Genomic DNA, 14,491 nt, shown 5'->3' with positions numbered 1-14,491 from the left:
ATACACCATTTTTTTAAAAACTGCATTTTAAGGAATTCATACTAGGAATCAAGATTCTCACTAACAAGGGAGCCTTCCTACATACAGACAATGATTCATGATTCTAGCATCAGATTATGTGACCAGCAGGATTTGGTCCTCTTTTGAGCACATTATTACATAATTTTAAAACTGCAAAGAATTGGGGTATTGTATCTTTCACATACCATTTTTTTCCATCATCCAGTAACCCTTAGTGCATCAATCTGCTGAATAATATCCATCTCAAAATCTCCACACATCACTTGGTATTCTGGGACCTTACATGAAATGTATGGAATCCTGACCAAGCCGCCTTAATAAAAAAAGTCATCACAATAATTTGTCAGCATTTTATTGTACGTTTCTCCTAATATATACATTTCTGCTTGTAATTTTGTTCCCTAATACACCCCAACATATTTTATGTTATTTTCACCAATATATACATTTTTATGCACATGCTTTTGTGCACATTATCTGATTGGAAAACTGAATTGCAAAATTCAGAAAAGTGCACATTTTGAAGGATAGCTTCATTTGGATTCACATTTGGGAGGGGTGCGGGAAGTACAAATAAGGTAGTTTTGCTTTAAAATGCAAACAGAATTTCTCCCCTATCCCTTGCTGGGTGCCACTTGGCCAGTATAAATGCACACTGTGCCACAGTACAGTCCTCCCTCCATAAAGGGAAGAGACATAGACACTGAGGTGAAGGAACTGCAAAGTTCTAGGCAGGGAGCTAATCTTGCAGCAAGTAGGGCCAAAGATGCTTCACACCCAGCAACAGAGGATTAGCTTGCAGCCCTCAAATTGCTAAGTATGGCAGCTGCAGAGAAGCAGGCAGCACATGGGAGCTTCTAGTCAAAGGTGTTCTTCCCATTCCTGTTTTGTACCCTGGCTGGCTGGATTCACAAGGAAGCTTGAAATGCCCTCTTCTAATGCCAGTGTTGGAGTACTGCTCCGGTCTACTGCATGCATGTAGCTGTGTGCAAGGAGCCCCCATTCATTCACTTACCAAAGAGATGCCTACTGGTAGAAGGCAGGAGGAAGAGAGCAGTTAGAAGGGGAATCCCATGTTTGAAAAACCCTGCCAGTAAAACATACCCAGCACTCAACAGAAGATGTGGGCAAGATATCTTCTAGAGAATTTTGCTTGGCATTACTGTTGTAATTTTACTGAGGAACCCCCAATAAGCTTCCAAGAAAGCCAGATTTTCTGAGTACACACACAGACATGATGTTCATATACAGAAAGGGGAGGGGGATCTAATAATAAGAGATTTGTCATGGAGACAAAATCTAAAATCAGACACACAATACAGATATAGCTGCTACAGAAAGTGTAAGCATAAAAAAGAGCAGGGAGATTATATAGAGTTGGGAGGCATTTATTTTGACATACTCTACATATACAGAGAGGATACAGTTCAAAAGATAAAAGTTTCCTTCCCCTTCTCTTTCTTCACCCTCATAGCAGACCCACACACTGAAGTCAAGGTTATGAAGAGGGCAGTGCTCCTTGCAAAAATGTGTGTCAGATGTGGGTGGAGATAAGGAAGATGAGATGTAGTCCATCTCTCTTTCTCTCTCTCCTGCAGCATGTCTTCAATAAGATATTATATGCAGAACTGAGGCTTAGTGTTGCAGAGGCAAAACCAACAGGAATCAATATCAATACAAAAGGGAGAAATAGTTAGAAGGTAGGAGGTTTCTGCTTCAATCATACATTAAGGCTGGAGGGTATTCTCTGCATTCTAGTCTGACAACACTGAAACCAATGAAAACCCTGGTTTGCTTAGCGACATCATTGGTATTGGCTGCAATCTTACAGGATGAAGCATATTCAGTGTCTGTCTGATATATGTGTCTAGTTACAATCTATCCCCCAACCCCCCAAAAAGGGTTCTAGTCTGGCTCAATGATTACTTGGGGCAAATATCCTATTTCCATGGTAACGGGGAGACTATGATAGCTAAGTTTTACACCCAGCAGACCCACTGAAAAAACGAGTATGACTAAGTTAGGTCATTTAATTGCAAGATCCCCCCCCCTCACTTTTTTTTAACTAGAAGGGACAGAGCTGTCATAAATAAAGAGGGGAGCAATTTGAGTTAGACTGTCAAGTCTACGGCACAAATAAAATTTATATTTATTCTGCAAACTATCCCATAGGCTTTGCGCTCATAACAATATCCAGGAGGATAAACCACTCAGTCAGTCTGACCTTACCATCAACTATACCACCATTATCCACTCCTTCAATTTACTCCAGTCCTCAGTCAACATCATAAGCTTAGGCATTAAATATTTTGATGGGCAGTAATGCAAGGAGAAATCGTCTCGTCACGCATCAGTTTTGCAGCCTCCCACAAAGTTACACCACAGCCAAAACCTGAATTTCTTCTAGAAGTAAATCAAGACCTCTCAATTAAGATTAAGCAAAAAGCAGGAGAGAAACTAGAAACACATGAAAACACCTATATATAAATATTTGTCTTTAAAGTACATGCATGCTACACTTGATATTAAAGTGGAATTTTTTTGAGCATCTTCTGGGTGGCAGGAGGAAGCTCAACCTGGAGCTATGAAAAGGGAGGGGGCATAGGAAGCTGCCTTTTGCTGAGTCAGACCGTCAGATCCATCTAGCTCAGTTTTGTCAAGACTGACCAGTAGCGGCTCCCTAGAATTCCAGACAGGAGTCTCTCCTAACTGTACCTGGAGACACCTGGGATTGAACCTGGGACAAGTAGATGCTCTACCACTGAGCTTCAGCCACATTCTAGCTTCCTTTCGCCTTTGGAACGAGGGTGCACAAACCAAATATAGAATTTAGACAGTGTTTTTTCTTATTCTTTTGAAGGTCTTGAGACTTCAGGGACAAGACATATTTTAAAAATTCCAATGGATAAGTGAAGTAGTGATACAGAAGGCAAAGGTACAGCAAAATAAGAATTTCATACAGACACATACCACACCAAGTACAGAGAGCACAACCCTGCCAAAGTCAAGCCCCTTTAACTGATTTCACTAGACACTGAAACCCTGGGAAGGATATCCCAGGGGTCATAGGAATCATTGCAGCACCCTTTATAAGGACAGAAAGAAAACTCCTCAACCTTGGAGAGGGAGATCCAGTGTTGGATCCCACCTCGCCATTGCTATGGAACCTTCCACAGCCCTTCCTCTATTGTTGTCAGAACTGATCTCAGCAGAGCAAAAAAAGGGGTGGGCATGCCAAGGGTGTGCTTGGATCCAAAAGATCCAACGCCTTCCCATTCCCCTGGCACACCTCCAAACCAGGAGCACACATACAACAGTGAGTTTCATTCCCTTTATTTCCCATGGGAGGTGAATGGTTTTGGGGGATGTAGAAAAAACAGAAAAGGACAAAGGTGAGCAAGAGCCGTCCTCTGTTCTCAGGGCACTGGAGAATCCAGGAGGTAGATGAACTGCCTTCAGTTCCCTTCCTTTCAGCCCTGCCCACCCAGGATCACACTGTTTAAAGGTGATTATCTTTACCATACTGTTTAAAGGTACTTGTTTTAACAGGATCACACAGAGAAAGAAAAGTATACACTTATTACAGTAAGTGTCAGACTTAGTGAATGTTAGCATTTACTAGCAATTCTTAAGATTTTTGGAGGACTGCCCACAGTAAATGTCAGAAATGTGCAAGTCATTAACCTGCGCTTTTAGCATTAGCACATCATTTACTTCTAAGCAATGGAAATATATAGGCATATTATATATAACCTAATTAAGGCAATTAGGTTAGCTCTGAGATTTACTGGTAAATATTTTCTGACATATCCCACTGAACCTTTTTTTTCTTCAGTACAATGATTACAAACAGAAGACAACATTCCCCAGGGCTGGAATTCTATACTTTCTTATCTGGAAGTAAGGCCTACTGATCTCAGTGAAGCTTTATTTTCAAGTAAACATGCAAATTTGTATTTGTTATACTTAGAGGAGACCCATTAAAAACTCAATGGGCAATTGTATAAATCAGATGTCACCCATATTCTATACACAAACACAAAGACACACACCCTATTGCACTATATTCATTTAGATGGTATGTGAAACCAATCCACCACCAAATGACCCCTTTTTCTTTTACTGACAACATGATCAGCTATTTTTTGATGTTGCCAGGCTGTATAAAATTTTATCAATTGCTATTATTATTATTATTATGCTTTTGTTTAAGTGGTTCAGTACCAACTGTAACCACACTGAGCACCTTTCAAGAACAAGTCACACTAAAAGCACATGAACAAATAATAAAGTATGCATACATTGTATTAAAATGATAATATGCATATTTTATGCAATTTTAATATACAATATATACATATAGTATGTACAGTATTATCCTACTTTACTATGCAATTATATATATTTTTTTTTTTTTAAAATAATATTTATTAAAATTTTTCAAAAATACAAAAAATATCACTTTACGGGACTCCCCCCTTCCCCCACCCCTACCATATTCCCCTTTCATATTGTTGGCCAAACAAGTTCCCCATTCAAATTGAAACTTAATTTGTTTTACCCTTAATAATAATAAAAAAAAAAAAAAAAGAAAAAAACCCAGTGTTCTTTCCCCAAGACCCACCCCATGTCATTCCACAATTTCCATTTTTTAATAAAAGAAGCACCCCAGATAATAGAAACAGAGAAGGTAGAAAATAAAAAAAATATAATGAATAATAGACCAATTCAGCAAAAAATAACAAAGTTGGCAAGCCTTTGGAGTTTTAGTTCTCCCCCCCCTGTCTCCGGTTTAATTTCCCCCTGACCATCAACCCCTAGTGTCTGCCTGGAATTCTTAAGGCCATAAATCACAACTTTTCCCCAACTCCTTGCTGGCTATTTCTTTTTTAAAATTAAAAATAAATTTTTTTGAAAATCAAAATTATTATTATTATCATTATTTTTCAAAACTTTAACTTCAGTCTTTAATAAAACTGTAATAGAACTCCCTCCATTGTTCTTTCCAGGTTGTAGTCTAATTTCCCTTTGTTCCGCTGCTAAAACGTTGTAATTCGAAAGTTTGGTAAGTCTGCAGGGATGGTTGTTATTCAGGGGCAAAACCTTACGTTCAGTCCCTTCCTTTCTTCAATAGAAAAATCTATTGTCTCCTTTAAAAAAACAAAAAAGAAAACACCCTGAAGACGAGATGTTATTTCCGTTTTGCAGCTTTCCCAGAAGATAACCAGTCCTGTAAAGTTCCATTGGTGTTTTTCCACTTTCCCAATCCTTGTAATGTCCCGAAGCTCCTCAAGGGGGATTGTTGTGACTTTGTTTCCTCTAATCCAAAAGTCAATTTGTTATCCATATTCGCCATTTTGTATCCAAATTTTAACAAGTTGTATCAAATTGTATCAAATTTAACCAGCCAAGTTCTCATAATAAAATCCACTCCGCTTTTCGACTTTGACAGCTATTTTGACAGCTGTCAAAATCTCCGACTCCTTTCACCAGGCTCTCTCTTCAGTCGCCCCGGTTCCCAGGGGGGGGGGTTGCGTTTCCCTTCTCCAGTTCCTCCTCCAGCACAGTTCTTGTAGTTCCCCATCGTGAAATTTTGGATTTTTATCAGCAATGCAAGCCTTTTTGGGTCTTGGTTTCCCCGTCCTTGTTTTGGAAAGTTTACAATAGGGAGGGGACTGACTTCCTTTTTGGATCCCCCCCGCTCGTATCCAATTCGAAAAAAAAAAAAAAAATTTTTTTTTCCTCCTTTTGAGCCCGGTTTCCAAATTTACTCACGGGTTGTTGTTGAAAAGTCCGAATTTTCAATGGAAGAAGTCAGCGCTCTCCGCCGGATGGCATGCGGCTTCGCTCAGCAGGGGAAGCAGAAAACTCAAGGCACCACGCTTCTCCCCGGCACCCGATCCGTAGCCTTTAAAAAGGCTCCTTCACGAGTCGGGAGGGCGCTAACGGTGCAAGCCGAGTCTCCATGTCCACGGCCTCCGTGGCCGTGGTTTCTAAGGGTCCCCGCATCGCCGGTGCGGTAGAACCCAGCCCCTGCCGAGCAGACTCCCTCCGGAGCTCGGAGGGAGTCCGCCATTCGGCGATGGCGCCAACCCGGAAGTCTCTACTATGCAATTATAAACAACCTTACATTATAAACAAAAGAACACAGTTTTAAAACTTTTTAAAACAACCAAATAACCTTAATATAGCTAGCACTTAAAAGCAGCCAGCCCAATACACTTTGTAATATAAAAATAGTGGGCTGGCTCCAGACTAATTTAGCCACGCTTTACCCTCATTAAAAATGATTGGACTTTTCTTAGTCGTAATTAACACCACAAGCCTAACCACATCACATCTACTTAGAAGTAAGTGCTATTGAGCTCAACAGGGCTTAGTCCCAAGTAAATGTGGTGACAGGACTGTCAGTTGTCCCATGGACTGCAATGGGGCTAATGCATGGCTAACTTAAGGCTGCAGTCCCAACCCCACTTACCTGTGAGCAAGCCCCACTGGGACCAGCACAACTTACTTGTGAGCAAAAAAACGGTTAGGATTGCAGTTAAGTCTACATCCAGCTGGATATGGTTATTATTATTTTTACACAGCTGTACTATGCAAATCATACCTATTTTATACATCTTTACTACTGGATAGGAAAACACACAAACTGCTCTCTTGATATATACATATGTATTTAGAGATAGGGTTGTATCCAAATTAAGTCCTGCTCAGAGCAGACCCGCCGAAATTAATGGGCATGGCTAACCTGGATACATTCCTTTCTGAGGGTCCTAGAAGTTAGTTGCAGACAACACCAGCTGTCCAAGTTCTACTCACAAGTAGAGCCACTGAAACCAAGGGACCCAAGTCAGCCTTGCCCATGGGACTTCAGTGGGTCTACTCTGAGGAGGGCTATTGGGTTGTATCCCAGCTAAGTCCTGCTCAGAGCTGACCCACTGAAATTAATGGACATGGCTAACCTGGATACATTCATTTCTGAGGGTCCTAGAAGTTAGTTGCAGGCAACCCCTCGCTGTCCAAGTTCTACTCACTAGTAGAGCCACTGAAACCAGGAGACCCATGTCAGCTACGCCTATGGGCCTTCAGTAGGTCTACTCTGAGGAGGGCTACAGTTTTGTATCCCAGTTAACTGCTCCCCAGAGCAGACCCACCGAAACCAGCAGACCTAAGTCAGCCATGCCCATGGGACTTCAGTGGGTCTACTCTTGAGGAGAACAGGAGCTACCAACGTACCTCACAGGCACACTAGATTTCACACTTACACACATATAACGCCTCATTATAATATATGCTTTAGGATAACCCTGACTGACTGACACGTACACAAGCAGCCCTACGCGAAGGTGAAAGAGCCCCACCACCACCACCTCAGCGGGGCGCGCGCCTCCCTCTCCCCCCCCCCCCCTTTATAAGAGTTGGCCGAGGGGGCGTGGCCCGAGCGCAGCAGCCCAACGGTCTGCAATCGGGAGAGGCGAGCAGCATCTCCGAGCGCCTTCGGGCAGAAGTCGCCTCTTCCGATCGGGCTCCCCCCCCCCCACCAACCGCCCGATCCCCGCGCGCGCTGCTCCCCAACGTTCCACAGCACCGCGCGCACGCGCGGAGGGGTGTATGTGTGTGTTTGTGTGAGGAACGTGACGGGGGTCGACGTACACCCACCTGCCTCAGCACTTTCCGGCAGTTGCTACAGACCCTCCGGCACTCTCCGTGGCCGCTGCCGCCGGGGACGGACGAAGGGCAAGAAGCGGCGCCCCTGTTCATGGTTGCCGGAGCCAGCGGGGGCAGAGGGAGGCGACTGGCTGCAGCGACTGCCTGCGCTCAGCGCTCAGCGCCTCCGGCCGCCGCCCCCATCCGCCGCTCCCCTCCTCCTCCTCCTCTTTCCCCCTCCCGCCCCCCTGGAAGCGCTTCGGCTTCAGCCGCTCAGGAACAGCCGCTGCCATCCCCGCCCCGCCCACCAACCGCGGCTCTCCCTCGCGCGCACACCCCTCGGCCGCGGCCAATCGAATCGCCTTGGCCACGCCTACCCGCAACCCCCGGCTGGCCAATCGCAGGCGCCGGCCAGAGCCAGCCAATCGGCCGAGCGTTCTCCCGCTCCCCATCTCCGGGCAGTCTCCGAGTTGGAGGAGGGGCCGTCGCGCAAACGGGGCGGAGAGAAGAAGGGAGCTTCTCGGCAACCTATAAGGGGGCGGAGGAGGTGGGGCCAGGTGGCGAGAGGCGGGGCTTCCCTCGGCCAATGGGACGCGGGCCATGTCCATGGGCTGGAGGTGGGGGAAACGCACCCACGAGGTGGTCACGCCCCCGTCTCTCAGTGCTTACTGCTGCTGCTGCTTTGGAAGGCGCAGGAAAGGGAGGCAGAATGATAGAATGGTGGAGTTGGAAGGGACACCGAGGGTCATCTAGTCCAACCCCCTGCAATGCTGGAATATTTTTGCCCAATGTGGGGCCGGGACCCAGGACCCCCAAAAATATTAATCTATTAACTGGTTTTGCTTTTACATTTACATTTTTTCTTCTGCAAACACCCTCCACAAACCAGCCAGTATTTAAAAACACATAACTTCCTCTTGCTTTGCACTCTTCCCACCTTAGATCAAATCGATGCTGTCAGGTGCCATAAGAAAGCTGCAGAGATAGTGCAGGATAGTGCGCACCCCAGAAATGATCTCTTTCAGCTTCTGCCTTCTGGAAGAAGGTATAGGGTTATAAAGACCAGGACTAGCCGCCTGAGAAACAGTTTCTACGCAAATGCAATTCTGGTTCTAAACGCAGCATAAGGAGTCTCTATAGCATATTGTATTTTAAACTGGGGTTTCAGAGTTTTTAGGGGGGTTTGAATGTCTTATGTAGATTTTTCAATTTCATTGTTCTATATGGGACAATAACAATAAAGATATCGTATTGTCTTGTATATGCTGTATAAGACGATGGCCCTGAATAGTCAACAATACACAACCTTATATATGCCTACAGAACCAGACCCTGCGATCATCGTCTGTGGCCCTTCTCTGTGTGCCCACGCCACAAGAGGTCCAGAGGGTGGCAACGCAAGAATGGGCCTTTTCTGCGGCGGCTCTTCTTTGTGGGATGCTCTCCCCAGGGAGGCTTGCCTGGCGCAAATACTTTTCTCTATAACCAGGTCTGCCTTTAGCTATGTGGCCTTTTAGAAGTGGGTGGGAATATTTAAATGCATTATTTCCTCCCTTGGTTTTAATGTAGCTATGTGGGGTTTTTCATTTGTTTATTTTGGGTTGCCTTGCTCAAGAGAAAGCAATTAAATAATAATAATAATAATAATAATAATAATAATAATACTGTTTGGATGTGTCTGACTGCGTGCAGTGGGACTCATCCCTAGGTAAGTGAATGTAGGACTGCAGCCCCACTGAAACACAGGGAAACTTACAAGTGAGAGCACACATAGGATTCCATTGTTACTGCTTTATTGTGGTTTTTAATCAGTTGGCCTGTTGTTTTTAATTAGCTGCTTTTCATTATCTACCCCTAGAACAGCAATGAACATAGAAACAGCTGTGCTGGATCAGGGTTCAATGGTCCATCCAGCCCAGCATTCTGTTCTTGCAGTAGCCACCCAGATGCCCGTGGAAATGCTGGAGGGTGGGCTGGAAAATGGTTTAAATAACTAAATAAAATAGGGTGTTTTCAAAATTTCAGATCCAATTCAAATGTGGGAGCTTAAGCAAAAGGGCATTTTCACAGATGATGTTTCAGGGTTTAGTCACTCCCCTCACCCCCCTCCACAGCTGTAAGGAAAGCATCAAGTCTAGGAAGAATTTGAGACATGTATGGTTTTGGAATGCTCTTCTTATGCATTTTGTCTTAATTTAAAACTGCGTTCACACCTTTGCACACATGGCCTGTAGATAGCTCTGAAGTACTTTTGCTCATGTCACACGTAAAAATGTCAGGAACAATGTGGGACTGGAGAGCCAGTGCTGCCACCATATCTGCCGTCTGCAATGCAAGTTAGCAAGCGATGAGTAAAAGCTCAACACAAGGACCTACCTTTGGCATTGGAAGCAGATGGGATGAGGCTGGCCTTCACTAGATGGCTCCTAAAAACTTTTCTTTTACGGCGACAGGCCTTTGCAGCTCTTTAAACTGGTCAGCCAGACACTCTGACGATCGCTTGTTTGAACGGGGTTTTGTTTTTGTACAGCGCCGTGATACGTTACGATACGGAGGTACAGAAATATTTTTATAAATTGATTGACATTACTGTTCTTTATTAAATCTGTATACCGCCCTTCATCCAAAGACCCCACACAATAAAACAAAAAACGAAACCAATAACCTCCCTGACTTTCAATGGGTTCACTGAGTATAACTAAAACTGGACACAACCCAGGCTACCGGGATGCTGTTGGTCTCTCTCACCTCCCCATAGCACATGACACCATTATCATGTGCAATGGTTAATTAGTAATGCAGTCACTGGTATTATTATTCGCGGGGGACCAGAACTGGAGGCAATGTGTGTGTGTGTGTTGAGGATTTCCCCCTTCACCTCTCCACGAAACCCCAAGTCTCCTTGAGATTTATTAATAATGTAATAATGAATAATATTTATTAATAATTAGTCACTTATTACTAGTAACAAACCAAAATTCTGGTATTTGCGAGGTGAGGGGGTCATGCCTTGCTTCCATTGGTTGAGAGATTTTGTCGTCTGCTCACAGCTGTAGCACAACCCTTCTAGGGCTTAAGTAGTCTACCTAGCAGGCTCTATAGTAGGTCATAGAATCAGGCAATCTTACGTTTCATCTTCCTACTCAAGGCTCTGTCATCAGCGCCACATCCAGCTGCAAAAGGCCAATTACCTTGCAGGGTGGAAGGAAAATAAGTCGTACACACGTCTGCAAAACACGGTGCTGACTGTCGCTGGGGTGCTCCTCCAGGAGGACAGCCGTTGCCCCCAGCAAAAAAATAATAACAATTAATTAATAGCCCCAGCGATGGGATAGTTTGCTTGCACATGTAGAAACAAGACAGCGGTGCTGCAAGGCAGGACAAGATTAGATATTTGCTCAAGGGGAAGTTGGGACTGTTTGGAGAGTGCGCAGCGAAGTCTGTTTGCCACGGGTTGCGAGGATGGTGAAAAAACGATGAGTCAGGGCTACTTGTCTCTGTGCTAATGCACAGCTAGACAGAGCATATAATTAGGACGAAGGCAGAGCTCAAGTCCACCGAGCCAGGCAGAGGCGAATTTTTATGTTCTACAGTGCAAGGATGGCCAACATAGTGCCCTCCCAATGTTGTTGGGCTTCAGCTCCCACCAGGTCCAACTAGCAATGGGAGGAACAATGGGAAGTGTAATTCATCGGAATTTGCTTGCAAGTATGTTGGCTATCCACAGAGCCAATTCGGTGCCCCTCATCAGTAGCCTAGACCAGGCATAGGCAACCTAAGGCCCGGGGGCCGGATGCGGCCCAATCACCTTCTCAATCCGGCCCACGGACGGTCCAGGAATCAGTGTGTTTTCACATGAATAGAATGTGTCCTTTAATTTAAAATGCATCTCTGGGTTATTTGTGGGGCATAGGAATTTGTTCATTATTTCCCCCAAAAAAATATAGTCCGGCCCCCCACAAGGTCTGAGGGACAGTGGACCAGCCCCCTGCTGAAAAAGGTTGCTGACCCCTGGACTAGACTATATAGAAGCTATCATTATGTCAGAACCTCCAGGTGTGTGTCCCTCTTTTCAAGGGACAGTCTCGGATTTACAGAAGCCATCCCAGTTTCTGATTCGATCCCAGAATGTCCCACTTTTCCTTAGGATGTCCCTATTTTCATAAGAAAAAATGTTGGAGGGTATGGAGTTATGTGACCCTTGAGTCAAGGTGATAAGTAACTATCCAACCTTTAGAGGACATGTGAAAGCAGCCCTATATAGGTATTGGTGTTTTATTATGTTTTAATATACAGTGGTACCTCCGGTTACGAACGGGATCCGTTCCGGAGGCCTGGCCATATCCCAAAATCTTCGTAACTGAAGGCTCCCTTCTGTGCATGGCACGATTGAGCACTTCTGCGCATGTGTGAGCGGTGAAACCCAGAAGTATACACTTCCAGGTTTGCCACGTTCGCAACCCGAAAGTTACGTTACCCAAAGGCAACGTAACCCGAGGCTCCACTGTATGTTGGAAGCTCTGCTCTCCTTTCTTAGGGTTAAAATAAATCTTTAAACTGGACATGGGAGTGGATAGCCCTTCAAACAGAGGAGTCCTCGAAACTGAGGGATTCCAGCAGGCCAATGCAGAATTGGCTGAGTTAGCCAGAAGTGGAATGTGTTTAGCTGGCTTTTCTGCACGGATGTGCAAAGCCAGCTAGCCCCGTACTTCTGTTTCATTCTCTTTTGCGAAGCTGAGCAGTTCCTTTACTGTTGTACAGGAAAGATTTAAAAAAACCACACTATACAGACTAATCCGGGGAGCATTGTTAGATATTCCAGCTCAGAAAAAAATGAGAAGCTACTTCTTACCATTCTAAGGATTCCTATTACTGAAGCCCATTTCCACCTTTATCCTTTTAAATGTTGCACATAGCATGCAACATATACTGTAAATAGTGTCCTGCAAAATAAATGATTATATTTTACCCACGGCTCACCTTTGCCCTTCCAGGCCGCCTCCCCTCCCTCTCCCTCCCTCTCTCTCTCTCTCTTATGAACAGTAGGACTTCTAAGGCCCAAGTCTAGCCCAAGAACTCTGGTGAGAAGTGATTCATGTGTGGCTGTGTCCTCCCTGTACGGTACAAATTCAAACTGCAGGAGGGAGGTAGCATTTTGAATTATCCCTGCATTACAGTTGCTGGCTGCCCATTATCTGGGAAAGGGGCTTTTTAGTTGTGGCTCCTAGCTTGTAGAATGCTCTCCCCAGTGAGGCCCGCTTAGCACCACCATTAACATCCAAGTAGAAAATGATCTCTTCTCCCAGGCATTTCACAGATGGTGGTGATTATTTCTACTGTCTGTTGATTGTGTGTTTAAGCTGCTGTTTTGTTTTTGTTTCACAAATAATTGTATGGTTTTAATGCATTGTTCTTTTTCTGATGTTACGCCATCCTTTATACTTTTAAATTTTATAAGTTGTTTGGAGACTACATATGTGTCAAGCAACTAATAAATTGAAATTATTATTGTTGTTGTTGTTGTTGTTGTTGTTGTCAGTTATCTGTAAAACCATGCTATTGCAGGTTAATATTAGGGCCTGAAAAGTCGTCATATTCCAGAGCTAACCCCACAAGAGTATTTGTTATTGATCCCAATTCTAGACAAATGCCTTGCTAACTTTGATTCTGACTTCACCTTTGTATATCATGTTTCTTGGCCAGTCTCTCATCAGTTTCCTTAAGAAATGCTTTTTTTGAGCTGTGTTTCCAAGTGATGCCCACTGCAGTCTTGGATGGATGCTACAACAACGCATACAGACTTTGTATTTGTGATCAACCTCAGGTTTAGTTTCTTTCGGGTGTTAATAACAGCTTCGTAACACACAAAGTGGCCCTCTATGCACTGGCTGCAACAACAACAGCAACAACAAAAATAAGGAAAAAGGAGCTTGGTGAAATCGCTATAAATTGTGTTCTTGTGACTCAGAGGTTAAGTCCAAAATCAAGGTAGATTTAATCTTGTTGGTGTCTCTGGAATCTTCCCTCTCTTACATCATGGATGTTGGCTTATATTATGGATGGATGTTCTGTATTATTAATACTATTGCTACAAGTTTGTCATGGCCTTTAGTGGAAATAATAAACTTTAGTGGAAATAATAAACTAATTTATATACTACTTAACTACAGTAGTCTCTGAGCCGTCTACAAAGATACAATGCCAGAAATAAAAAATAAGGGTTGAGTTCCATTCTAGGCAGCCTCTTGAGGACAATATGGCAGTGGCGGGCGGAGACATAGGCAAAAGTGGGTGGAGCCATGAGTGTAAATCTTGCCTTTGTACACACAAGCAAGGACACGCTTCTCCATCCAGGAAGGAAACAAGCATTATCGGAATCCAAGGATACATTTCAGCCAGGAAAATATGCAAACTGAGGGAAGCACACATGGAATGATTAGAGCATGGATTGTATATGATTAATTAATTAGTTAATAAATGGTTTTCTATCATTGCTAGGCCATGGCTAACAACAACAGTCAAATATTTTCTTTCAAAAAATCGTTTTTAGTGATGCAACTGGAATTACGAGGCTGCACAAAATCATAATGTTCAAAACTGCGAAAATGAAATGAAACCTAAACCAGTGAACCTGCAGAAAAGCAAAGAAAGGAGAGCATTTGTCTGAGTCTAAAACTGTATGACACAACAGGAAGGGCAGAAAGGCAGAGAAAAGCATAGGGAAGTAGAGGGAGATGGGGAAAAACACAAAACGAAATGAAAAGAAGATTATAAAAGAAGATTATAAAAAGCTTTTTAAAAGAAGGAACTTGACGAGGTC

At 43.8% G+C, this 14,491-nt stretch overlaps 1 protein-coding gene across 2 annotated transcripts in view; it reads right to left on the bottom strand.

Annotated features, from left to right (window-relative positions):
• SESN3 (sestrin 3) overlaps positions 1-7,990 on the bottom strand; it is a 64,813-nt gene extending 56,823 nt beyond the window's left edge. For both annotated transcript variants that reach the window (XR_014547122.1, XM_083609960.1), the window contains exon 1: positions 7,684-7,990. Coding sequence is in view for 1 of the 2 variants with exons in the window: in XM_083609960.1 (XP_083466086.1) it covers positions 7,684-7,785 (102 nt within the window). In the remaining variant the exon portion in view is untranslated. The remainder of the gene's footprint in view (positions 1-7,683) is intronic.
• Positions 7,991-14,491: the final 6,501 nt, after the last annotated feature.

The sequence above is a fragment of the Podarcis filfolensis genome (genome assembly GCF_964270895.1).
Source record: "Podarcis filfolensis genome assembly, chromosome: 4".
Lineage (NCBI taxonomy): Eukaryota > Metazoa > Chordata > Lepidosauria > Squamata > Lacertidae > Podarcis > Podarcis filfolensis.
The sequence above is the reverse complement of the archived record's forward strand: the minus strand, read 5'-3'. Positions and strand labels throughout refer to the sequence as shown.